Below are 27,406 nucleotides of genomic sequence, written 5' to 3'. Positions count from 1 at the left end.
CGGCTGAGGTGTTTCCTAAAAAATATGCAAAATTTCGCCAATCTCGTATCTGCGAAAATAAAAGTGACGGTTATTTTTAGCTTTTTAAGTTCTAGGTTCAATTAGTTGAACTTACCGATTCGAGACTTTCTTTTTCGCACTCTGCTTTTCTTTCCCCCAACTTGAAACTTTTTTTCGGTTGATGCTGCTATAGTGCCTGTGGGTACGCTCTAAGATTTTGCTGTTCTGGCGTTTCTAGCTCGTCAGGTCACTTTCTTTTGCAGCACACTTCCGAACACTGACTTGCGATGGATTTGCAGCGAAATCGACGGCGAACCGTTGTTTCGTGCTTCAACTTTAGTATGTTGACGTTTGGCGTCGTGTTTCCGATGCTTCAATCATAGTTTCGTAGCATGCGTCGACCGTTAAACCTGAGATTTTGGAGAATTCCGGCGTCTCCGGATGTTTCGGCTTTGCGCAAGCTCGGGGTTGAACGGATGACCATGAACCCTTAGAGAAAAATGTTCCTTGGACCACCCCCGACACGGCCACCTAGTGTAAGTGTGGGTTAAAGTTTGTCGCTTAGCTTGTAGGAGCATTTGAAGTAAAATCACACATTTCCCATAGGAATTTCCATGTAAACTTTAACCCCCGAGCGACAAGCCAGTTTTCAACCAAATGAGCTTAAATTTGGTATGAGAGTCCCTATGGGTTCCCTCTACAATATGGTCTTTATTTCAGCCGGATCCGAGCACTTTCGAAAAAAATGACCCACTCTAATACCTATCCTTATGCTTATGCTTAATTGCAGTTTTTAAAACAGTTGAAAATTGTTAAATCACTTAGAATTTGCGATTTTGCTAATGTGGTATTTTATTTGAAAAAATATTTAAAGTTGTCATCAATGACTTTAACTAAAATTATATCATAATATCAAATTCCAAACCAGATTCAATTTGAAATTTGTTCTTATCATTTTTTTCATAAAAATACCGAAAAATTAATTGAAGAAAAACGTACTGAAACATCTTATTTTCGGTCATTGGAAAAAAAAGTTCACTCCTCATCACACCAAACTTTTCAGCCCCATCCCAACACTCACCATTTTCACCCTTTTTTTTTTTTTGACAGACTTGCTTGTTTTCGCTAAGCCCCAAAGCCTTTCGCCATTATTCTGAAGATTTGTTTGGCGGGAGTATTTCCTCTCCTCTTTTTTCCCCCTTTTCCGGAAGAAGTGTAAAAAACATAATTTTCGACCGTCTTGGCTTAGTCCCCGCTGTTTTCTTTGCGTGTTCTCTGAACCCTTCCCCATAGGTCGTAATTAGGATAACAATTTGTGCGAGCGCGAATTTGACCTCGATTCTTGCTACGAGGTTGAAATAGGGGAGAGCGGATTTGTTGCAGATTTTTTCGCAGTAAATTTTCAGAATGGGAAAAGGAAAAGTCGTGGGGGTTGTTGGGAGCAAAGGGTTTCTTTTTGGGGGCTTTTTTCATCCAAAGAAATTGGATATTTTGCAGACTTTGAAAATTAAGAGATAATGAATTGGATTTTCTTTAGTCGACATTTTCTGTGAAACTTTGTAAACGCAGTTCCTAATTGTTTTTTTTTTTTCTTCTTCTATTTATTTCAGGTAAGGATTCCATCGAATAAAGCTTCATTTTAAAGGTAAAACAATAAAAAATCAACTCCCGAGTGCGACGCATTATGTATGGCTATTACTCTATTGAGCTTAATGAAGCTCGAAACCAGCAGATGAGACGACGGCGACGCTGGCGGTCATTACGGTTCCCTTGGCGTAATTAACCCGAAATAATTGTGGCGTGAAGACACCCAATTAATCACCCAATCAGTGGCGCGTGCGGAATCGAAAATCGGAAGGGAGCCTGCCCAAAATCGGGCAATTGATATCGAAGAATATGTCTTAAAATTCAATATCTTTTCAATACCAAACTTAAAGAAGTGGTACTAGGCATATGAATTCAAAAAACTTCGAATTGTTTAATTATTGAAAAGTAATTAAAACCAATTTGTATATTTATAAAATAAAATAAATTGAAGGCAAACTTTTTTAAAAATTTAATAATTTTAAATTTATTTCATGAAAGTTCTAATAAATATTTTATTGATATAAACTGCCCCTGATCGCAAAAATGTCCCATATGCGTTTTCATCATTTTTGAGTTATTAATGCAGTTTGGTTCAAAATCGTGCGCTCTTTCAGAAAAGCCTGCAACATCCAGTACTTTGTTCTAAAAATCAGGTGGAAATCCATTTTTTTCGCGAAAACTTAACTCGTAGCCTTATGTATGGGACAAACATCAAGTGCGTTTTTCTCAGCTTGCTGTTTTTGCATATGGGATATTTATGCGAATATGGGCAGTATATTTGTAAGAGAACAGCCCAATTGTAAAAATTTTGGTAGTAATTTTTAGTAGTAAAGCCAGGACCCGTGGTGTAGGGGTTAGCGTGATTGCCTCTCACCCAGTCGGCCTGGGTTTGATCCCACAAGGTCGTCACGGTGGCATTTTTCGAGACGAAATTTGGCCGGAACTAATGTTTGATAGAAGTTGAAAAAGTCAACTATTTTTTCATATTTTTTTTAGAAAGTTTTTTTGAAATAAACAAATAAATAATTAGTGTTGCAAATAAGATTCATTTATCTTGATTTTAAGAAAGAAAATTACTGTAAGTGTGCTGATTTTTTTTTATTTGTATTTTGATTGTATTTGTCGATTGCATGTTTTTTATAGCTTGACATCTTCAACACAACAATTTTTTTTCAAAAATCAATGATTCTGATACTGATACCTACTAATGAATGAATTTATTGGAACGAAATTTGGATTAAATTTTCATAACAAAAAAACATTGCATTGTTAGGCATCTATAAAATATTATACAAAATGTTTGAAATCATTTTAAACCCACAAAAAAAGTGTACAACAATGCAATGTATTGAAGTTTCTCAGTTTGAAACATTTTGTAATTTATTATAGATATTTGCGACAATCTTTATTTTCAGTGTGAAAAATTTGCTTTTTATAAGCTATTTTTAAACAAAACTTGATTGCTGAAAAGCTGTTCTAAAAAAACATAATTTTTTGCTTACTGATTCATTTAAAAATCAATTTTATTCAAGTTCTTCAAAAAAGAAAAACTTTAATTTGAAGTAAACACAGTAAAAACTGTAAGTAACATAAATAAATTTAGTGTCTGCCCTGGCAGACGGTAATGAAAAAATTCATGCCATTTCAATAACAAATACTGTTAAAATAACAAAAATTGTTATGGAATATTCATGCAAAATCCATTTTTGCATAAGAGTTTAATGACAGTTTATGTTATCATATCAAAATTTGTTAATGGTCTGATATTGGTTGAAAGCCAAAACAACTTGGAAATATTTTTTTTTGTTATGGAAGAATAACTTCAACAGTTATTGGGATCGGATTAGTTGTTAAAATAACAAAAAATAATAACAAAGATTTGTTCGAAGAACAACCAAAAATGTTATTACAATAACAATCCAATCACGAAAAAATCATAACAGCGAATAACAAATCTTGTTATAAATAACATAAAATGTTATTGGCCTAGTATTTTCAAATATCAAAAAAAATGTTATTCTCACGTTATTTCCGTCTGCTCGGGTGTTTGTGCATTTTTAGACAAAAATCAAAGTTTTTTTATTAAATATTTAACATTTTAATGAAATGGATAATTATGTTTTCTGGCACCATTTTTCAGTTTAATAATTGGTTCTGTAACTATCAATAATGAAATGAACAGAATTTAATTCGAACATAAAGAATGTTTGAATTTGAAACAAAAAACATTTTAAAAAATACAAAGGCAAAATCCAAATAATACATTGAATTAGCAACATTTTATTGCAAAAGCAAATAAAAAAGAATTTGTGATTGTAAAAAATGATCTCATGCTTATTTAATTTAAATTTAGACACTCAATTTATTTTCAGGAACAGCCTTAAGGGTCGGTCAAAGAATTATTTTAAAAAGCCGTCGCGGATCGGATGTCATGGCTTCACGGGCCGTACGTCGGGCAGGCCTGGGGTTTAGCTCTGTCCAGGTGCAGGAGTCGTGTAGTAGGCAGTTGGACTCACAATTCAAAGGTCGTCAGTTCAAATCACGGGGTGGATGAAAGCTATGTATAAAAAAAATCAAGCCTTTGGACGGACACATAATCTCGAGAATGAATCATGCAATCGAGAACGACAAGGCAATGCTGTAGAGCGATTTTTTTATTTAGTAGTAAATTGACAATTTTCCGACAAACTAAGAAAAATATTCTCTTAAAACTGATAATAATATTTTATTTGAAAACAAACCTTTCAATCGACTTTTTTTGAAAATCCACGCCCGTGAATTCATCCCAAACCACACACACATTCCACCTGCGTGCGTATTTGCATTTGGCCGAAACCTTTTTCCGGCCCAAAAAAAAATGTCGACTGTCAATGGAAAGCAATTTTCCCGCCGGGAAAAGAACAATACGATCATCATCCGGGATAATTCCCAGGCACACCGAGTGACACGTGGTGTGTGCGAGATTAATGAAAGGCTCGTCAATCGTGATAATAAATTATGATAGGCTTGTTGAAAAAGAGAGAATGAAAAATCACAATTCCCGGCGGGGTAATTTCATTTGATTGGCTTCCGGGGAATTGGTTCAATTTATAAATCGCTATTTTTAATTTCCCTGCTATTAAATTTCAATGAATATTTTTAATTCCAGATTAATTCAGAGAAACCTGCACAATCCTTTTTTTTTTTGCTGTTGATCATGATTTCCATAACTATTTTTGTTCGTACTCCCGCATGTAAAAACAATCAGATAAAATGTCGATGCTCGAAAACAAGCTGCCAACCCAAAACCTCAACAATTATTGCCACTTTGGGGCACGTGTGATTTTCCCATGTAAAGTATCACGAGTACATGATGATAAGCTGTAAAAATTCGATTTCCACATTTATTGCACACTTGAAAAAAAAACATCAACCCTTCATTCGGAAAACCACTTTTTTTGCAAAAAAAACAAGTGCTTTTTCCCACCCAAAGTACCGGTGGTTCAGTGGTTTTGTTGGCTTTTGAGGTTTTGCAAAATCAATTCAGTTTTTTTTCTCTCCTTCCTCCTACCATCAAACAGGAGTGATACACCCAAAATTCAGAGTCGAGATAATCGTTCTCTCAAAATTTATTGAGGGCTCAGTGCACAAATCGATAGAATAATGGTACCAACTCACACCATCATAACAAATGAGTTCATTCGTTAGTTGAATCAATAAATCTCCAACAAGTGTCATACATCGACTTCTGACTTCTCCTTGGTCACCAAGCTGAGGTGGCCGAGGCAACTAAGTCATTGGATTGGTTTGTCAAAGGTCTCTGGTTCGATTCCCGTTGTCGACACTTTTGGTTTTTTGTTTGACGGATGAACTTTTTTTGCAAATGAACCTCGAGAGAATAGTTCTATCGCCCATCTTGAGCTGTGTTCTCTGCGTCCGTGAATGGTACCACTATTCTCTCGACTCGAGACCATCATTCTCTCGGACTAGCGCTGCCAGTTTTGGGTGTATTTTCACCTCATCAAATCGAATTATGACGATTCCGAATGAGGGGAGCAAAGGCGGAAGCTGGGTGGGGTGATGATAAATATGATTTATTCTGACCTTTTGAGCTTCATTGCAAATTCAGTGGGGTGGCGGGGAGTGTCATCACCACCGCACAAACTGGTATCGATTTATTATTGGAAATGGTCAACGGATGAAAAATTCTAACGGGAAAATGGAAACGGGAACGAGCGTTGATGTGCATAAATCAAAACGAGGCAAAACTGACTGTTGATGGCGGTTTTCCAGTGTGGTTTAGAATAAAGAGGGAGAGGAAAAAAAAAAGTTTTCCGATTTGAAGAGGGTTTTTTATTGGGTCAGTGATCGGGGGATGAAAAGTAAACTATCCCGATGATTGATGAGATTATTTATATGACTAAAGCAAATTTTGAAACGGGGGATATGTGTGCTTTGCCAATATAACCTCTGTCAGTCATGGATGATGTGGGGATTAGTAATAAAAATATGCATGTGGTAAGTTTGTTGAAAAGAGTGTTGGATTGATTGACAGTTCAACACTAACATTATTATTATCACTGTATTTCTTCGTTACTATAACGTCGACAAATTTTAAACAACATAATAACTTTTTTTTAAATACACAAAAAAAAATATTAGAACAAAGGGAAAGTCAGCTTGAACAAACCAGTCAATCCATAAAACCAGCCTCCAAAAAAGAAAAATAAAATAACTACACATTCTTAATTCGAGGGGAGTCATAAACTAGAAGATCTCCAGAATCACGTGCCATCTTGAGACTTTTGTTTTTTTTTTTTTTTGCTTCCTCTTGAATGGAGCAAGAGTAGTCGGTGTAATTTGTTGAATGTTCGATTTTTGTAACCACACTCAAAAAAATGAGTTCGCGTAAACGTGAACAGAGTTCATGCCAACGGGAGCCAGGAACAAAACTGTTCAATATAGTGCATTGCACCATGAAAGTGAACAGTTTTCTTCCTGGTTCCCGTTGGCACGAACTAATTTTTTGAGTTCAATGCTTTTTTTAAACTGCTATTATACATCTAAAAAAAATAACTAAATTCACTAGCTCTTATCATTTTTTGCGTGAATTTAGGGTATCTCATTGAAAATAAATATTTCATCGTGAAAACAAATGAAATATGGAATTAACCTTTGAAAGAATTAGTACTGGGGTGACAATCAAAAAACATTTTTTTAGCTTTTTTCCATACATATAATCCTTAACCGATTTGACTCAAAATTGGCACAGTTTTTTTTTTATTTTTTTATCTAAAGAATCGAGCCAGGGGATATCTCTTGAGAAATTTCTAAAATTCACATATTGTATTGTCACCCTAATCAGGCAACATAAAATATGAACATTTAGAATTTAAATTTTTGTATTTTTTAATCCATATAAATTTCCATACAAATTTGGCAGCTGCCCATACAAAAAAGATGCAAGAAAATTCAAAAATCTGTATCTTTTGAAGGATTTTTTTGATCGATTTGGTGTTTTCGGCAATGTTGTAAATATGGATACGGACTGCACTGAAAAAAATGATAAACGGTAAAAAATTTTTTGGTGATTTTTTATTCAACTTTTTGTCACTAAAACTTGATTTGCAGAAAAAACACTAATTTTATTTTTTTTATTTTTGATATGTTTTAGAGATATCAAATGGCAACTTTTCTGAAATTTCTAGTTGTGCAAAAAATCTTTGACCGAGTTATGAATTTCTTAATCAATACGATTTTTTCAAAAAATCGAAATATTTGTCGCAAACATTTTTCAACTTTATTTTTTGATGTATAATCAAATTTCGCAATCAAAAAGTACTTCAAAGAAATTTTGATAAGAGGCACCGTTTTATATTTTTTGAAAAGCTGAGAAAATACTCTATATTTTGCTTTTTTGAACTTTGCTGATACGACCCTAAGCTCAGCAACTTAGGGTCGTATCAGCATATTGACATGCAAACATTTAAAAACATGAAAATTGATATTTTCCAAATCTCACCAAAACAACCCACCATTTTCCAACGTCGATATTTCAGAAAGTAATGGTCTGATTTACAATGTTAAAATATGAAACATTCGTGAAATTTTCAGATCTTTTCGAAAACAATATTTTCAAAAAAAAATAAATCAAGACTAACATTTCTAAAGGGCCAAATATTCAATATAACACCCTTTTAAAATATTAGTCTTGGTTTAACAATTTTGAAATTATTGTTTTCGAAAAGATCTGAAAGTTTCACGAATGTTTCATATTTTAACATTGTAAATCGGACGTTAGGGTGAGACTTAGGAAACATCAATTTTTCTTTTTTTAAACACTTGCATGGCAATATCTCAGCAACTAAGTGTCGTATCAACAAAGTTCAAAAAAGCAAAATATAGAGTATTTTCTCAGCTTTTCAAAATATTTTTTTTCTATAGTGGGCAAACATGAGCACTAATTAAAAAAAAATAAAAAAACTGCGACTATTTTCAAAAAAGTCACCTTAATATGGATTTAACTTGAAACCGGTGCACTTAATCAAAATTTCACTGAAGTACTTTTTGATTGCAAATTTGATTTTACATCAAAAAATATAGTTGAAAAACTTTTGCGACAAATATTTCGATTTTTGAAAAAAAAAATCAGTATTGATTAAAAAATGCATAACTTGGCATGTGATGTACTCTTAAACATATAAAAAAAATAAAAATAGTGTTTTTTGCAAATCAAGCTTTAGTGTCAAAAAGTTAAATAAAAAATCATCATTTTTTTACCGTGTATCATTTTTTTAGTGTAGTCCATATTCATACCTACAACTTTGCCGAAGACACCAAATCGATCAAAAAATTCCTTCAACAGATACAGATTTTTGAATTTTCATACATCATTTTTGTATGGATAGCTGCCAAATTTGTATGGAAAATTATATGGGCAAACTAATGATGCAAAATAGCTTCTTTGGGCGTACCGAAGGCATCAAAAAAGTTAAAGTCGGATTAAAAATACAAAACAAATTGAATGATCAAAATCTCAGAGAACTGCTCTATTTTTTTGTTTCAATATGTTAAAAAATTAAAAAAAAACATATTGATCTGTCTATAAGCGTTTAGTTATAACAAGATTTAAACTAGATTTTTGAGTAAAAATTTAATTAAATGCATATAATTATCCTAAAAAAATAAACAATGGGGCAATTCTCCGCCAACTCACACATCAGTCGGACCCCTCTTCGATTTGCGTGATACTTTGTCCTAAGGAGTTATTTGTTCCTGATCACATATCCGAACTTAATTTTTCGATATCTCGCGACGGAGGGGCGGTACGACCCCTTCCATTTTGAACATTTGATGCTAAAGGGACTTTTATGTAAAATTTTACGCTCGAGTTGAAAGCGTACTCAGAACTCCGAAAACAAGTCCAATTGTATCGCAATGGCCAAGAATAATTATACAGTCCAGACTCGATTATCAGAAATTTCTATTATTCGAAGTTCGATTATCCGAAGGTTTGCGTGGGACTCCGGATAGTTGAATCACAAACAAAAAAAATCGTATTTTTTCATTTTCTTGTTTTTAACATAAAATTTGAGTTCTACGACCCCATTTTAGTCAAATTTGAGTTGTTGATTGCCTTTTAAAAAATAAAATGCATTTTTTCAATATTGCATCACCGCCATTTTGGCCGCCATCTTGGATTTAAAAATTCCAAATATTTTAGTGTAGTTTAGGGGATATACTTATGCTTAACAATCAAAAATTAGACAACGAAAAAAAAATCGTGATTCGATTATCCGAAGTTTTGATTATCCGAAGTCAAATTTTTCCGAGGCCTTCGGATAATCGAGTCTGGACTGTAAAACTTATTTTGCCAAATTTATTTAAAAAAACACTTAACTCATGATTATTGGATTTTTTTGAACATGAATTATACAAAAAGTGATTCAGTTAGATGGATTAACGTAAACAAATATATATTTTGAAAACAGTTTACTTTTGGTTGCATTAAGTGCTGCAATTAAGGTATCCAATTAGTTTGTAATGAGCTAATTATTTTTAACCCTCTTCTGCCCAAATTTTTTTGTTGAAGATTTTTATTTTCCCGTGTTTAGGAGGTCATTTTGAGCAACTTTTGTTCTACGAAAAACTTTACTTCTCTTGTTTTATGTTTTTCGTGTTTTACTTTTAATATTTTAATTTGATTTATCTTGTTTGGTTTATGTTTGTTTTTGGTAGTATTTGGCCTATTCTACCAACGAATATAATTACATTTTGCCTATCTATTTTTTATGTTTTGGCAGTCACTTTTTCAAGTTTTTGCTTGTTTTTCACAGTTTCTGCTATAGAATGGCACCATCATTATTTAAATTGTAAAAAAGGCGTAGAGGAATAGTCTGGGGCACTACAAAAATTACCGCATACTTCATTTTACTGAAAATGTAGGAACTGTTAGTAAAAAACATTGCCAAAGTTGACCCCTTAAAAAAATTACATTTTTAAAAACATTGGCAAAGTCACATAAAGTTAAATTTCCAACCTCGGAATTTTCTAAAATTTTAAGAGTTCGTCTTTCCAATGCTTTTTAAGTATCAAAAATTGGTTGAAAAATTGATTTATGGGATCAAAGCTCGTCTAAAGGCGGGGTTAGGTTGTAGAGGGTTAATATCATACCTAAGGCTACCAACTCTTGCTGAGCAAAATCCGTACTCTTTGCCGATATGACACCATGTATAACAAAAACTGTCAAAGAATTATTTAGATAAATTAAATTAAATAAATTTGAGAATTACTAATATAAAACTGTGTCGTTTTTACAGCTAACAAACTTCACAAAATGCTATCAGAGTGCTTATGACTTGCACGTTCAAAAGTATTCATAAAATAAACCGTGATTTGAATCAAATCATTATGGTATTCATTTTTTTGTTGTAAAACGTGTAAAAGTTTACGAAATGCCAAGTTTGCTTTTACGAATGATATCGTTCTCAATGTTTTCACGAACACTTTTCCAGAGTTTTTTTTATTGAAAAGGTCCTATAAAATGTGAAACACAACAGTTTATAGGACCTTTAAAAAAAACTCTAGATTTGTTAATTCAAATGTTCAAAGGTTTTCACAAGTTTTAGAAAGCCTTTGGATCTTTAATGGATAAATATATTTAGTAAGGAATGTCTAAAACAACAATTCTAGAATGTTTTTAAAAGGTCCTATTAACATATGAAAGAAAAAAATTAAAATAAATAATCAAGTTTGAATTGAGAAAAACCCGGAAAACACTTTTTAAATCAAACTCACAGTTAAATTAAAATTTCTAATTAACAAAAGCTTTGACCAAATCAAAAAAGCAATTCAATGTTCAAACATTGTTAAAATTCCGTACAAATCCGTATTATGCGTGAAATTCCCTACAAAAATTCCGGCCTGATAAAAATCCGCGAAGAGGGTCGAGGTGGTAAAGAAAAAATCCGTACAGTTGGTAGCCTTAGGCATACCTAATAAATGTCTTTATTAGATAGGCTTGCAATCCACGACACAATTTAACTATTTAAAAGCAATTAATTTTTTAATCGACAAATAATCCCTTCCGTTCCAATTTTACCGTTTCCCTCCCCCGTTACCGCCCACACGGTCGTACCTAACCACAGGCTATTAAAAGTGCCATTGAGCCGAGATGATGATCGAGCCCCTTACCTGTCATTATCGGCAAACTATAATCTTGCACACTCCACTGTTTACACTGTAATTTGCACTCATTAATCTATACGGTTGGCTCTGACTGGTGGTGCACGGTGAGAAATTTTACACATTTTTTTATGATGAGTTTAGAAGTGATTTTAATTTGATTGCTCCTAAAAAAAGCATCAACCATAACTCAACCCTCGTTTGTTCAGTGTACCGTAAACCGGGGTGACTTTGATAGGATTTCAATTTATTTTTGGAATATTTTCCAACTGGTAAGGCTTGTCTTGAGATTATTATTTTTAAAACATGTACTGGGGTAGCCCACATATGGTCCATATACCATTTTCGAAAAAAAAGTTTTTTCAATATTGTTTTTAAAAATAGTTACGCTAAAAATTCTTATTTTGAATTCCGGGGTGACTTTGATAGTCATAGTTTTTCTTGTTAAAATCAGATTTAAGGTGTTCAAACTTTATTTTTACGTCAAATGTAACATTACCAAGGTTGCTAATTTAGATTTCTACGAAAAAATCAATGTTTATATTTAGTTAACTGAGTTTATAAGCTTTTTAACAAAATACATATAAATTTCAGGTAAAATTGTTCAAAAGTCAGAATTTTGCCTGAAATTCGTTAAAACTTGATATGTTTATAAAATTATCGATTAATATTGCATTTAAAACTGAATTAGAAGCAAAAATCAAAAGTTTTCACATTTTATATGAAATTTGTTCAACTGAAAATGCCTATGAAACAAGAGATTTTTATTTATTTATGTTTCAAAAACACATAACATTTATTATTTACAAACTTATTCAACCTTCTCCTAGTGGAAAATTGTCCAAAAGATCCGAAAATGCATTTCGTTTTCCGATTCAAAATTATGTTCGTTGAGAAAAACATGACACTTTGAGAAGATTTAAATAATGTTTTTCATCAACATTTTCTTAATTATAGTTAACTAACTTTTTAAACTTTTCAAAATTTTATGAAAAGTTTTTCTTAAGGTACTTTGAACACTTCTCTACCACGGTCAGTATGATTCAATACCATTCCGTACGTATTTGAGTTGTTCTCTTCATTTTTCGGAAAAATCTCTAACCTATCAAAGTCACCCCGGCTATCAAAGTCACCCCGTTTTACGGTACCTTCCCAAGTCTCCCCTTGGAAGATCTTACGGTCTGGTGAAGATGTTTGCTTACCATTTCGCTGCTGCCCAAGGAGAGTTACAACTCTGGTCTCCTTTGCCAAACATCGAGACTAGACTACACAAGTGACTATCCGAGACGTTTCAGGCCTCTGCTCGTTGGCTACGGAAGCTTTGATGTTTCTCCCCTTGTTGGTTACTTTGGTGACTTACGGTGGGAAAGATTCGTTTAAGGAGCTGACTTGTCTGTTTTGATGTTGCGGAAACCGGAAATTTAAATGGATGATATCTTTTTTTCTTTTAGAATCCTTGATAGTCAATTTTCAAAAAGTCGGGAGACTTAAATTTTAAGGTACATAACAGATTCACTGAATCTACCAATCTCTCCAAGATCCAACAACTCGTCCACCTGATAGCTGTTGTAATTAAGACATTACTACACGATGGGTTCAACATGTGCGTGTGCAAGGACACGTGCAAGGGGCGATGGTTGATAACCGTATCAAAGCCTGAGCAATAAACATCAACCTGAACAGTTACGTTGGCCCGTACAAGATGAAAGGCCGCTTCTTCAGAACCCACAACCTCACTGAGCTGCCCCGGGCTATTATATCCTTGGATGAGCCAACACACCGCTTCTTCGGAGGTGTAGTTGTGGGTGGTTGAGGGGCTGGGTTATAGTTTGTTTGCCATCAGTGCCCCCGGGTAAACCCATAAATCTCACCGAAACTCTCGACTTTCAAACCTGAACAAGAACATGCGTTCACGTTCTCGGGGGACGGGTTCTGCTGAACAACCACAAGACAAAGTGCGAAAGAGAGGATGTTTCTGTGTACTTGTGTGTGTGTGTTTGGGGGAAGGGGTTGGAAAGGGGGTGTGAATGTACAATATTACCCCCCACCTCTCCTCCCAAAACCACCGGCAACTCTTCAAACCGGCGACCGTTATCTCTAATAAATTCTTTTGTGTTGTACAATGTTTGCTTGTTGTTGCTTGCCTCTCATCCAGAGCCACGGCATCAACCAAAACGGCAAGCCTGGCAAGGAGCTGAGAGAAAGGCAACTTTCCAAACATTACTTCTTATCTTTGTGGCAATAAATTAGATGAAATTATTACCCGTACTTACGTCCCATTTGCACCTTGCGGAGCTCCGCTTCTTCCATCACTCTCGAGCACCGCGCTCTCCAAAGTTTTGGGTGGTTTTGTGGTTTATGTTCTGGGGTTTTCGTTATATGTGGAGTTCGGTGGTGATGTACGATACACGTGTGTGGGATCATTAAGCATAATGAAAAGTATCAATCTTATTTTTTTTATTTTAATAGGAATTTTAGAAGTAATTTGACGCAACATTACTTCAAGTTCATTGAATTTATGAAATTAAAACAAACTTTGTAAATTGAAATGTAGAAAAAAAAACAAGTAAAAAAATCTCACGAAATTTTAATTTTAATTTTTTTTGACTTGCCTTAAAAGCTTTTTGGGGGCTTTCTTATGAAAAAAGCTATGTTGCGTCTTTGTTTCTCCACATAAGGCTCCATAATTTTTTTTTTTGCACCTGGCCATACAAAAATGGTATATAAATAGTCGAAAATCCTTACGAAAAATGAAGAGTACAAATTAAATACGTACGGAATGGTTTGGAATCATACTGACCGTGGTAGAGAAGTACTCAGAGTACCTCAAGAAGAACTTTTTATAACAAATTGAAAAGTTTAAAAACTTAGTTAACTATTAATAAGAAAATGTTGATGTAAGGCATTATTCCAAACTTCTCAAAGTGTCATGATTTTCTCAATGAACATGATATTGAATCGAAAAATGGAATGCATTTTCGGATTTTTTGGGCAATTTTCCACTATGAGAAGGTAAAATAATGTTGTAAATATTAAATAATATATGTTTTTGAAACATAATTCATTAAAGTTTATAGGCAATTTCAGTTGAACAAATTTCATATAAAAACTTGTGATTCGTGCTTTGAATTCAATTTAAACGGCAATATAAATCGATTATTTAACAAATTTCAGACAAAATTTTGACTTTTTAACAATTTTACCTAAAATTTATATGAATTTTGCTAAAAAGCTTATAAACTAAATATCAATATTGATTTTTTTTCTCAAAAACTATGTCAGCAATCTGAGTGATGGTACATTTAACGTAAAAATAAAGTTTGAACACCTTTAATCTGATTTTAAAAAGAAAAACTATGACTATCAAAGTCAACCCGGAATTCAAAATGAGATTGTTTAACGTAACTATTTTTCTAAACATTATAGAAAAAACTTTGCATGAACTTTGTTTGGCCTACCCCAGTACATGTTTTAAAAATAATAATCTTGAGATAAACTTTTCCAGTTGGGAAATATTTGCAAAATAAATTGAAATCCTATCGAAGTCACCCCAGTTACGGTACATTCTTTAAAAAGATCTCAATTTAAAAAAAAACTTTTTTTACAAACAGTGAAACTTCTCAAATCCGTGTTTTTTTTTTAATTATCATTTTTTTATTATGAAAGTGATCTAAAAAGACATATTTTGAGCCAAAGAAAAGAAAAAACATCACGTAGGCATGATTTTTTTTTGAAAACTTTTTGAGCTCCAATACCAAGGTTGTTAATCGATAAAATTATCGTCGATAATATAATCATCTGATGATAACGATACTGGTTATCGTTATTGGTAGGACGATAACGAAAATTATCGTTAGATTCCTTATATCCTTATCGTTATTTTAATAATTGTAATGGACGATAACTCATCCTTAAAATCATTCTCAAATCGATTAATTCAACCATAATTCACCATACCATCGTATTTTTTTTAAGTACTCAAATTTTCATAATTTGCAATATGGGTTTGATACCCATACACATAGCGAGATTTGGTTTATATTTTCATAATAAGAGAGTTTTTTTTAAATTCTAAATTAATTCTAAAGTACCGTATTTGATCGTCCCGACGAGAACGATAGAACTATCATTATCGTTATCGAACCTCGATAATTTTATCGTTAACAACCTTGCCCAAAACATTTATAACATTCTTTCATAAAGAAACCCTAATTGCCAATCGAAAAGTATTTTGTATTTCTTGTTGGTGTTAATTACAGGTTTTTAAGTTGTTACCATTTGAGGGTAAATTTTACGAGAAAATTGTATTTTTTGTGTTTTTTTAGAAAAGTTTCCATGAATATCCATGTTTGTGTATGGTCAAAGCTTGACAGGCTCTATTAAGAAATTTTGGGAAAAAACGTTTGAGCAAAAAAATCAGAGATATTTAATTTATTAACATTGAAAACCGGACAAAAATTGCTGAGATATCTGCAGTAGTTTTTTTTCTATAGTAAGTTGGATTTTTTTTTTGACAATTTAATTTTACTCACCTTCAATTCTTCGCAATCCTTTATCTCAAAAATAAAATTTGTGTCTGTTGCTTAGAAGCAACGTTTCTCTTAAAACATCTTGGAAGGTGTACTGTCTGTTAATTGAATAATTGGGTGATTTTTTTTGTAAGTCTTCATCATTAATTACAATTTTACTGGCTCAGAAAATCCCAAATTTTGGGAGCAAAGATATACCCTAAGTGTAATTTTTAAAACTTTATTTTTTATGATGTTTTTAAAAACACTTTTTAAAAATCGGCTTTCGTCATTCATACGGGATTTGTTGAGTATCCCAAGTATGAGCCTATTTTCAATGGTTCAAATAGTTTTGTCTCGTCTGTTTTTGAACAAATACGACAAGAGAGTAGAGGGTAGAGGGTTTAAAATACAGTTTAATGATAATCGAAGAAAGATCAAATCCCTAGTCGCATCGGTATGAAATAATCCAGCTTGAATCCAACAAACTTCGGTTATCAAAAAAGGCGATGATCAATCATAGTAAGCCAAGCCACTTTTGTTCGACTCCCATTTATTTCTTCTCTAACCCTCATCGCAAGACATCGCTTTTTTCGGACCTTCAAAAACCCTAAATTTTCCGTTCCTGAAAATAAAAGTTCTCAAGAAATGTCCCTGTTCAGCCAGTTCTTCCGCCGAACCATTTCCCAATCGGCACCTCAAAAGGCAGCGGCCTCGTCCGGACCAGCCTCTTCCGGTCCTCCAGGTACTTTTTCCCGCTTGAGCCCCAAAATTGAGGTTATGTCACATAATTTTCAACAAACTTTCAGGCTCCTCGCACAAAACCTGGAAGCAGCTGTCCCTGTTTGTGGCTCTTCCGGCGGTCGCCCTGGCCATGGCCAACGCGATATCCTCGGTAACGGCCGAGGAGCACGAGCGGCCGGAATTTGTCCCGTACGAGCATCTGCGAATCCGAACCAAGCGGTTCCCGTGGGGCGAGGGCAAGAAGAGCCTGTTCCACAACGGTGAAACCAATCCGCTGCCCGAGGGCTACGAAGACGAACTGAACGGTGAAAGTAGCATTATGGATGTGGACTAAACATTTCCAAGTTTCACTTAAATTTGCATGTTCGAACAAAACAAATAAACAGCTTATGATAACGTAGTACAAACTCTTTGATGACTCCTACCGGATCTCGTTGAATGTTAAAACTTTCCACAAGGAATAAAGCACAACAAACAGAAAAAAGGCCTCAAGCTTTTTATCTGCTTTACAAACAAACATCCAGCTCGATATTACCATAAGAAAACTTTTCCAATAACAAGTACCGTCTGCAGAGTGCGGATCTCCACCGTACAACTACCACTTCCTTTTGCGCGTTAATACATCGAGTAAAAAGTATACGGAAAAGTATGACGCAATGTGGCGTCCCGTTCTGTCCGCCTGCACTCACTCACTCGGATCTGGAACGCTCCGTGGATGGTGGAGGACATTGTGGCCAAACCGTAACCCGTTGTATTTTCTTTTTTACTTCCTTACTCTTCCTGGGAACCATTTCGCCGGGTTTACGTGTGGAAGCGAACGGAAAACTTCGACGGACGTGATGTGTTTTGTTGGAGATGGTTCGGAACGTTGGTTATTTCCAGGATTATATTTAAAAAAATAAAGGCATGAAAGAATTATTGCTGGGCAAACTATTGAAAACATTTAGCAAAAATTTACACATTTTTATTGAGTAGTTCAGGCAACAAGTTGCAAAAAGAAGATTTTTTCAGCACGAGTCGTACATTTATCCAACGAGGTTCACCGAGTTCGATAAATATGACGAGTGCTGAAAAAACATGTTTTGCAATGGTTCAAACTCGTTGAAAACCTTGATTTTTTCAGCACTTGTCGTATTTATCCAACTTGGTGAACCTCGTTGGATAAATATACGACTCGTGCTGAAGAAATCCTCTTTTTGCAACTTGTTGCATAAACTACTATTTTGCAATCCCGCTGTGAAACTGTCAACTTTTCCTGTCTTTTTGGAGAAACGAAACGGCCTACTTTTCCCTGCCAAAAATAATAGAATGGAAATTTAAGAGCGAGTCCACGAACAGGGCATACCCCTTTGTATGGGACGTCGTTTGGACCTCACCAATCTGCCTGAAATTTTCAGAGGTTGTTTGTACATATAAAACTAGCATCTGGCCAAAATATGAGCACTCTAGGTCAACGGGAAGTGGGGCAAATCGGGACACAATGTTTAAAGGTTTAAAAACGTCAAAAATCTTAAAAAGGCTATAACTTTGGCAAAATTCAATTTATTTTCAAAATTCAAAATGCATCTGAAAGGGCTTAAAAAATGCAACAAAATGCAGGGTAGAGCATCACGATTGGTCAAATCTAAAGGGAGTTATTGGCATTTTAGTGAAAAAATAGCATAATTTTCAAACTCAAATAAAAAAGTGTTCCATCCAGATATCAACTCGGTTCGACCTGCAGCTTGTAGGGGACATCTGGGACTACCATCTGAGACTGAGAACGCTTTGGGTAAGGCAGTTTAACATATTAAATAGACACTTTTACTTTTAGTGATTTTTTTGGTTGTAAATTTTTGCTCGGGGGACCCCTTAGATCATTTTTTTTGTGATAATTTTATCATATTCGTGTTCCTGAGACAATTTCACAATAGAAACATGCATAAAAAAGTTTATTTTGATCCATTTTAACCCTTTAAAAAATAAAAGTTAAAAAAAATCTTCGATTCACATTTATTGAAAATCAAGCTCGTTTCCAAGGATACTAGATGACACCAGAAAAAAGCAGCTTCTTAATTTTTTTTAACTTTTATTTTTTAAAGGGTTAAAATGGATCAAAATAAACTTTTTTATGCATGTTTCTATTGTGAAATTGTCTCAGGAACACGAATATGATAAAATTATCACCAGAAAAAGGAATCTAAGGGGTCCCCCGAGCAAAAATTTACAACCAAAAAAATCACTAAAAGTGAAAGTGTCTATTTAATATGTTAAACTGCCTTACCCAAAGCGTTCTCAGCCTCAGATGGTAGTCCCAGATGTCCCCTACAAGCTGCAGGTCGAACCGAGTTGATATCTGGATGGAACACTTTTTTATTTGAGTTTGAAAATTATGCTATTTTTTCACTAAAATGCCAATAACTCCCTTTAGATTTGACCAATCGGGATGCTCTACCCTGCATTTTGTTGCATTTTTTAAGCCCTTTCAGATGCATTTTGAATTTTGAAAATAAATTGAATTTTGCCAAAGTTATAGCCTTTTTAAGATTTTTGACGTTTTTAAACCTTTAAACATTGTGTCCCGATTTGCCCCACTTCCCGTTGACCTAGAGTGCTCATATTTTGGCCAGATGCTAGTTTTATATGTACAAACAACCCCTGAAAATTTCAGGCAGATTGGTGAGGTCGATGCGAGATGGGTATGCTTTGCTCGTGGACTCGCTCTTAATACCTTTCAATAGTAGTGCTAAAAAGTTCTACTTTTCTGCACTAAAATGGGTGCTAAAAAGTTGAACTTTTCTACACTAGTATCGTAATGTAACATTTTTCAATATTTTATTTTTTGTTGGGTTAGTTTTCAAAACACATGAATGTTTGACATAGAATTCCTTTCAAGAAGGGTAATTCTCCGCCAACTCACACAGCAGTTGCCCCGACCCCTCTTCGATTTGCGTGAAACTTTGTCCTAAGGGGTAACTTTTGTCCCTGATCACGAATCCGAGGTCCGTTTTTTGATATCTCGTGACGGAGGGGCGGTACGACCCCTTCCATTTTTGCACATGCGAAAAAAGAGGTGTTTTTCAATAATTTGCAGCCTGAAACGGTGATGAGATAGAAATTAGGTGTCAAAGGGACTTTTATGTAAAATTAGACGCCCGATTTGATGGCGTAATCAGAATTCCGAAAAAACGTATTTTTCATCGAAAAAAACACTAAAAAAGTTTTAAAAATTCTCCCATTTTCCGTTACTCGACTGTAAAAAATTTTGGAACATGTCATTTTATGGGAAATTTAATGTACTTTTCGAATCTACATTGTCTCAGAAGGGTCATTTTTTCATTTAGAACAAAATTTTTCATTTTAAAATTTCGTGTTTTTTCTAACTTTGCAGGGTTATTTTTTAGAGTGTAACAATGTTCTACAAAGTTGTAGAGCAGACAATTACAAAAATTTTGATATATATACATAAGGAGTTTGCTTATAAACATCACAAGTTATCACGATTTTACGAAAAAAAGTTTAAAAAAAGTTGGTCGTCATCGATCATGGCCGTTCATGGTCACCCGCGACAGACACGGACGACGAAACAAAGAGAAACGCAAAAAGTAACTTTTTCAAAACTTTTTTTCGTATAATCGCGATAACTTGTGATGTTTATAAGCAAACCCCTTATGTCTATATATCAAAATTTTTGTAATTGTCTGCTCTACAACTTTGTAGAACATTGTTACACTCTAAAAAATAACCCTGCAAAGTTAGAAAAAACACGAAATTTTAAAATGAAAAATTTTGTTCTAAATGAAAAAATGACCCTTCTGGGACAATGTAGATTCGAAAAGTACATTAAATTTCCCATAAAATGACATGTTCCAAAATTTTTTACAGTCGAGTAACGGAAAATGGGAGAATTTTTAAAACTTTTTTATTGTTTTTTTCGATGAAAAATACGTTTTTTCGGAATTCTGAGTACGTCATCAAATCGGGCGTCTAATTTTACATAAAAGTCCCTTTGATGCCAAATTTCTATCTCATCACCGTTTGAGGCTGCAAATTATTGAAAAACACCTCTTTTTTCGCATGTTCAAAAATGGAAGGGGTCGTACCGCCCCTCCGTCACGAGATATCAAAAAACGGACCTCGGATTCGTGATCAGGGACAAAAGTTACCCCTTAGGACAAAGTTTCACGCAAATCGAAGAGGGGTCGGGGCAACTTTTCCCGATTTCGTGTGAGTTGGTAGAGAATTACCCAGAAGCGTTTTTTTCTGAATTGCAAAAAATGTTGTAAGCAACTCGTTACAAAACTTGATCTTTTTAGAACTCGTCGTATTTATCCAACTCGGTAAACCTCGTAGGATCAATGTACAACTCGTGCTAAAAAATCGCATTTTTACAACTTGTGGCAAAAACTACTATAAAAAAACAAGCTGGTTTAAATTTATAAATTACCAGTTTTTTAAGGACCCTTAAATGAAATCCCAAAAATATACTTAAATTTTTGTCTATATTAAAAACAAGAATGACAAAAATAAAATCATAAAAAATGCGAAATTAAAAATTGTGTGGAATACATAATGGGTAATTCTCTACCAACTCACACGAAATCGAGAAAAGTTGCCCCGACCCCTCTTCGATTTGCGTGAAACTTTGTCTTATGGGGTAACTTTTGTCCCTGATCACGAATCCGAGGTCCGTTTTTTGATATCTCGTGACGGAGGGGCGGTACGACCCCTTCCATTTTTGAACATGCGAAAAAAGAGGTGTTTTTCAATAATTTGCAGCCTGAAACGGTGATGAGATAGAAATTTGGTGTCAAAGGGACTTTTATGTAAAATTAGACGCCCGATTTGATGGCGTATTCAGAATTCCGAAAAAACGTATTTTTCATCGAAAAAAAACACTAAAAAAGTTTTAAAAATTCTCCCATTTTCCGTTACTCGACTGTAAAATTTTTTGGAACATGTTATTTTATGGGAAATTTAATGTACTTTTCGAATCTACATTGACCCAGAAGGGTCATTTTTCATTTAGAACAAAATTTTTCATTTTAAAATTTTGTGTTTTTTCTAACTTTGCAGGGTTATTTTTTAGAGTGTAACAATGTTCTACAAAGTTGTAGAGCAGACAATTACAAAAATTTTGATATATAGACATAAGGGGTTTGCTTATAAACATCACGAGTTATCGCGATTTTACGAAAAAAAAGTTTTGAAAAAGTTGGTCGTCATTGATCATGGCCATTCATGGTCACTAGGGTGCCCAGAAAAAATGACCCACTGCTCCACAAGCGGAAAACGGTTTTTTGGGTTATTTTAAGCATCTGTGTAAATTTTGAGCGACATTGGATGAGATTAACCCATTGATACCCGAGCCTAAAGTTGGTGTAAAAAATGTTTTTCATACAAAAATGACTTTTTTAAATCGCTAATAACTTTTCAGGATCGAGTTTCACAGCTTTGGTATGTTCTACAAAGTTGTAGAGCATCAAATTTTCATTAAGAATCTCACTTTTGGGAATATTTGGATGAAAGTAGCGCACCGTGCCGACCAAACCGTAAGAAACTTGGGTTTTCCAAACATTTTTTCGATTTTTCCCATACAAACTTCGCCTCCGAGTATCAATGGGTAAATGATGACCGATTTTGCTCATATTTGATCCAGAGTCCTAGAATAGGTCAAGGAACAATATTCAGCTTGTGGAGCGAGGTTTTGAGAAAAAGTCCCATATTCTGGGCACCCTAATGGTCACCCGCGACAGACACGGACGACGAAACGAAGAAAAACGCAAAAAGTTTTTTTTTTCAAAACTTTTTTTTCGTAAAATCGCGATAACTCGTGATGTATAAACAAACCCCTTATGTATATATATCAAAATTTTTGTTATTGTCTGCTCTTCAACTTTGTAGAACATTGTTACACTCTAAAAAATAACCCTGCAAAGTTAGAAAAAACACGAAATTTTAAAATGAAAAATTTTGTTCTAAATGAAAAATGACCCTTCTGGGTCAATGTAGATTCGAAAAGTACATTAAATTTCCCATAAAATAACATGTTCCAAAATTTTTTACAGTCGAGTAACGGAAAATGGGAGAATTTTTAAAACTTTTTTAGTGTTTTTTCGATGAAAAATACGTTTTTTCTAAATTCTGAGTACGCCATCAAATCGGGCGTCTAATTTTACATAAAAGTCCCTTTGACACCAAATTTCTATCTCATCACCGTTTCAGGCTGCAAATTATTGAAAAACACCTCTTTTTTCGCATGTTCAAAAATGGAAGGGGTCGTACCGCCCCTCCGTCACGAGATATCAAAAAACGGACCTCGGATTCGTGATCAGGGACAAAAGTTACCCCATAGGACAAAGTTTCACGCAAATCGAAGAGGGGTCGGGGCAACTGCTGTGTGAGTTGGCGGAGAATTACCCTAATATAAAATTCTCTTTCCAATTCCATTATTTATTTTGCAGTTTTTATCCGAAGTCCTCGCAAATTTATTTTTCATGGCTGTTTTTCAGAACGTTTTGCTAAAATATAACTCCACAAATTCTTTGAACCAGCGATTCTCAACGGGGATTCCGAGCCTACTTAATCTAAATTGTAGAGGAGATGCTGCTCTAATGTAATATGGGAATATGTAATCCAAATGACGGCCAATATCTCTGTTTGCCATTTTTTTCTGAAATTAAATATGTCTTTATTGTTGCACTTTCTTTTAATAATCACATTTCTTTTCCATGCTAAGTGGAATGGCTTAAGGCTCTTCATCTTTGTTTTATGTGCCACTTAAATTTGACGAATGACATCAACCGAACTAAAATTTTGCACACACCCAAAAAGAAGAAGTAATCCAACTGCGTGTTAAAGGCCTGGGAGTAAAATAAATTGTGCGTTGATTTTTGAAATTCTATGTAATATTACATCCAGAAATATGAAGTACATCAGTATAGGAAACCAACTTGACCGAAATGTCAAGCTGTTATATACGTTTAACCTTTCTATTTTTCATCGGTCTGATGGCCGAGCGGTAATGACCATGAAGGTGATTTTACCATCGAATTTTTTGCTGTATAGTCTACACTTCTGATACAGGAGTCTTGACTTTTTTCAGTTTTCGATTGTGTTTCATTGAAACATGAAGGTTTTAAAAAATATTCATCATTCAAATTCACATTTTCTGACTCCGCTCAAAACTCCAGGGCTTGCCAATTATAATTGCATCAAACGCGAAAGTTGGGCCTATTTTTTCCACCTCCAATGTTGCAGTATTCTTTTTTTTTTTTTGTTGGCTGGAATTTCCTGATTTCATAACAAAAGCTTCACCTTAGCCGTGTGATGTTTGCTTTCCTCGAAAAAAAAAATCCAACGAAAAAACACCGCCGCCGGTGTCTGTCGCAAAACTTTCCCCAAACAAATTTGTCCAAACTTTTCCTTCAACAAGCTTCCATTTTTTCACCCATTCTGTAATTCTGCAAAGGTGGGGGGGAGGTCAACTTTTTAACCCTGCGGTACTGGGGACATGTTTGATTATTTTTTTTTTCGGTTGTTTGCTGCAATTTTGCTGACGATTCGTTTTTCGTGTAATTGAATGTATGAAAAAGTGAAGCGAGGGCAAAAAAAGATTTTCCAAATTAATTCATCGAAAATAATTTGCCCCAAAGTGATTCGCAGTCACAGCCGAAACGTAACGCGACAAAAAAAAATCTCAATTTGACTAAATGTACAAATCCATCACTCAATCGCGCTCGCAAATAGTCGCGCTCTATTTCGTTGCTCAAATATTTCGACAGTCAAGTGGCAATTTATATTCTGTCCACGGATGGACGTCCAGAGTCCTAAATTTTGGGATTGGAAAAAGAGGGAGAGAGAGAGAGGAAAGAGCTTTTTTTCGGTCACTCTACGCTTCAAGCGCTCATCAATGGAGTTAATTTATACATGTCCTGTTCCATTGTAACAAGGCTAAATGAAATGAGTGTACAGAGAAAAAAATGGGAAGATTGAGCAGATTTTTTTTCGGTGATGTTGTATCTGGTAGGATGAAACCAGAACGATACAAATGTACAGGGTTGTGGTAAAATTAGCTACAATTGGTTAAAAGTTTCATTTACAAAACATAAGAACAAAAACAAATTAAGTCGTAAATGAAATCAAATCTATATAAGTCAACAAATTTGGATTGAAAAAAAAATAAAAAATATACAACCACCCTGCAGTTCCCAAAAAAAACTGTAGGGAAAATTGCCATTTCAATTAGTTGCCAGGGGTTTGGGTTGTCCATCGGAGCCATCCAATTAATGGTCCAGCATTGCGCTCGACCTCCCTCAGGCAAGAGATTCGGTGGACCTTTGGTCTGAATGGCGTCGTCAAAAAAAAAGAGTTTCCCCGAACCAGTTGCTGCAGCAGCAAAAAAAAAGAGAATGCACACGTGGCCCAGGCAAATCTTGCCTGTTTCGGTTCCCATCGCATCTGAACACCAAACGAACAAATGAACCTGATTGAGGGAGTAAAATTGGAATCGACATTCACGTTGTTGAAAAAAAACTGTTCACAAAGAATACTAATTGGTGTTGATGCAAAGTTTGCTGGCGGTTAATTGATTTCTAAAAAAAGTTAGTTAAAATGACAAATATGTGCTTAACTTTTATGTTTGCGTTCTGAAAAAATGAAAACTTCTTTAAAATGTTTTGTACATATTTAGAAAAGTTTACAAACATTGCAAAAATTTTATTTTTAATTAAATTTACCAAGAACGCTAAAGCAAAAGAGATCAATAATGGGTATTTTTTTTTTGAACATGAGAAAAAATAAATGTTTTTCAATAATTTGCAGACTGAAAAGGTTTTAAGGGGTTACGTAACATACGTGAGCAGTTCTCTACGGAATCGGTCTTTTTTCTTTAATTTTGATTTTTGTATATTTTAATCCGGCTGAAATTTTTTTTGGTGCCTTCGGTATGCCCAAAGAAGCCATTTTGCATCATTAGTTTGTCCATATAATTTTCCATACAAATTTGGCAGCTGTCCATACAAAAATGATATGTGAAAATTCAAAAATCTGTATCTTTTGAAGGAATTTTTTGATCGATTTGGTGTCTTTGGCAAAGTTGTCGGTATGGATATGGACTACACTGAAAAAAAATGATACACGGTAAAAAAAATTTGGTGATTTTTAATTTAACTTTTTGTCACTAAAACTTGATTTGTAAAAAAACATTATTTTTTTTTTTTTGATATGTTGTAGAGGACATCAAATGCCAACTTTTCAGAAATTTCCAGAAAGGGCAAAAAATCTTTGACCGAGTTATGATTTTTTGAATCAATACAGATTTATTCAAAAATTGAAATATTGGTCGCAAAAATTTTTCAACTTCATTTTTCGATGTAAAATCAAATTTGCAATCAAAAAGTACTTTAGTAAATTTTTGATAAAGTGCACCGTTTCCAAGTTATAACCATTTTTAGGTAACTTTTTTGAAAATAGTCGAAGTTTTTCATTTTTTAAAAATAGTGCCCATGTTTGCCCACCTTTAAAAAAATGTTTTTGAAAAGCTGAGAAAATTCTCTACATTTTTCTTTTTCGGACTTTGTTGATACGACCCTTAGTTGCTGAGATATTGCCATGCAAAGGTTAAAAAACAGGAAAATTGATGTTTTCTAAGTCTCACCCAAACAACCCACCATTTTCTAATGTCGATATCTCAGCAACTATAGGTCCGATTTACAATGTCAAAACATGAAACATTCGTGAAATTTTTCGATTTTTTCGAAAAAAATATTTTCAAAAGATTTAAATCAAGACTAACATTTCAAATGGGCGTAATATTATTATTATTACCAAAGCTGTAAAACTCGATCCTGAAAAGTTATTAGCGATTTAAAAAAGTCATTTTTGTATGAAAAAACATTTTTTCGCCAACTTCAGGCTCGGGGATCAGTGGGTTAATCTAAACCAATTTCGCTTAAAATTTGCGCAGATGCTTAAAATAACCCAAAAAACCGATTTCCGCTTGTGGAGCAGGGGGTCATGTTTTCTGGGCACCCTACTACTGACATATTTTCATTCTTTTAGAAGGGATAACTCTCTTTACTAGGGATAACTGCTTAAGGAAAATTCAACTTGTGTCAGCATGCTGCAGTTATCACAAGTCAAGGGAGTTTTCACTTCTTTAACATTCCAACGCCCAAGGCTCCAAAAAAGTTGGAACGGTAACTTCAACTCAATGGTTCTCGGGCATAACTCAACCAATCAAGATGATTCTTCTTTCCAGTGATTTGTTAGGATGTCTAGATGATTCTATAACTTTGCACAACTTAATTTGATCAAATCTGTAATTTTTGCGATCAAAAACATCGTTCCAACTTTTATTTTCGCGTGTAAAAAAAACTCGCCGAAAATTCCGCGGAGGCAGTCTTTTTAAAAAAGGTGGAACGATGTTTTCGGTCTCAGCAATAACAGATTTGTTCAAATTGAGTTCTGCAAAGTTCTAGAATCATCTAGACATCCTAACAAATCACTGGAAAGAAGAATCATCTTGATTGGTTGAGTTATGCCCGAGAACCATTGAGTTGAAGTTACCGTTCCAACTTTTTTGGGAGGCTTGGGCGTCCGTGTAAGTTGGACATGCGTTGGGCGTTCCAGTGTTAAAGAAAGCGAAACTCAACTTTAAAGGGAAAATTCACAATAAAGACGAAATCTGAACACTTCGCAATTTTAAACTGATCACTTTTTGAATTAAAGAACATTCATAATACAAATAAAACTTTTCTGGGGAATGAGTGTTTCTGGGGAATGGGATAGAACCTCAAAATCATCAAAACCAATTGCTGTTAAAAGAAGATAAAATTCCTCGAAAATTCATCATCATCATGTCTGTCCACAATCCGAGTAAAAAAACGATTTAAAAATCAATCTCCACCGTCTGCCGTTATCCA

At 34.2% G+C, this 27,406-nt stretch overlaps 2 protein-coding genes across 3 annotated transcripts in view; both read left to right on the top strand.

Moving 5' to 3' along the window:
• The window catches only part of LOC120428057 (prolow-density lipoprotein receptor-related protein 1), a 497,901-nt gene that overhangs the window by 431,183 nt on the left and 39,312 nt on the right, over positions 1 to 27,406 (top strand). The gene's annotated exons all lie outside the window — the stretch shown is intronic.
• On the top strand, positions 16,310 to 16,902 carry LOC120428059 (cytochrome c oxidase subunit 6A, mitochondrial-like). Its single transcript, XM_039593019.1, has 2 exons — positions 16,310 to 16,503; positions 16,568 to 16,902. Exons 1-2 carry the CDS (start codon positions 16,407 to 16,409, stop codon positions 16,834 to 16,836), a joined length of 366 nt encoding a protein of 121 aa, XP_039448953.1. The 5' UTR covers positions 16,310 to 16,406; the 3' UTR covers positions 16,837 to 16,902.

This window comes from Culex pipiens, chromosome 2, assembly GCF_016801865.2.
Source record: "Culex pipiens pallens isolate TS chromosome 2, TS_CPP_V2, whole genome shotgun sequence".
Classification (NCBI taxonomy): domain Eukaryota; kingdom Metazoa; phylum Arthropoda; class Insecta; order Diptera; family Culicidae; genus Culex; species Culex pipiens.
Note: the sequence above shows the minus strand (reverse complement) of the source record. Positions and strands in the feature narration are given on the sequence as shown.

Excerpts from the sequence above, each read along its gene's own strand:
- LOC120428059 (XM_039593019.1), top strand. The coding sequence starts at position 16,407 with ATGTCCCTGTTCAGCCAGTTCTTCCGCCGAACCATTTCCCAATCGGCA. Across the intron at positions 16,504-16,567 it reads AGCCTCTTCCGGTCCTCCAG|GCTCCTCGCACAAAACCTGG; the intron begins GTACTTTTTCCC and ends ACAAACTTTCAG.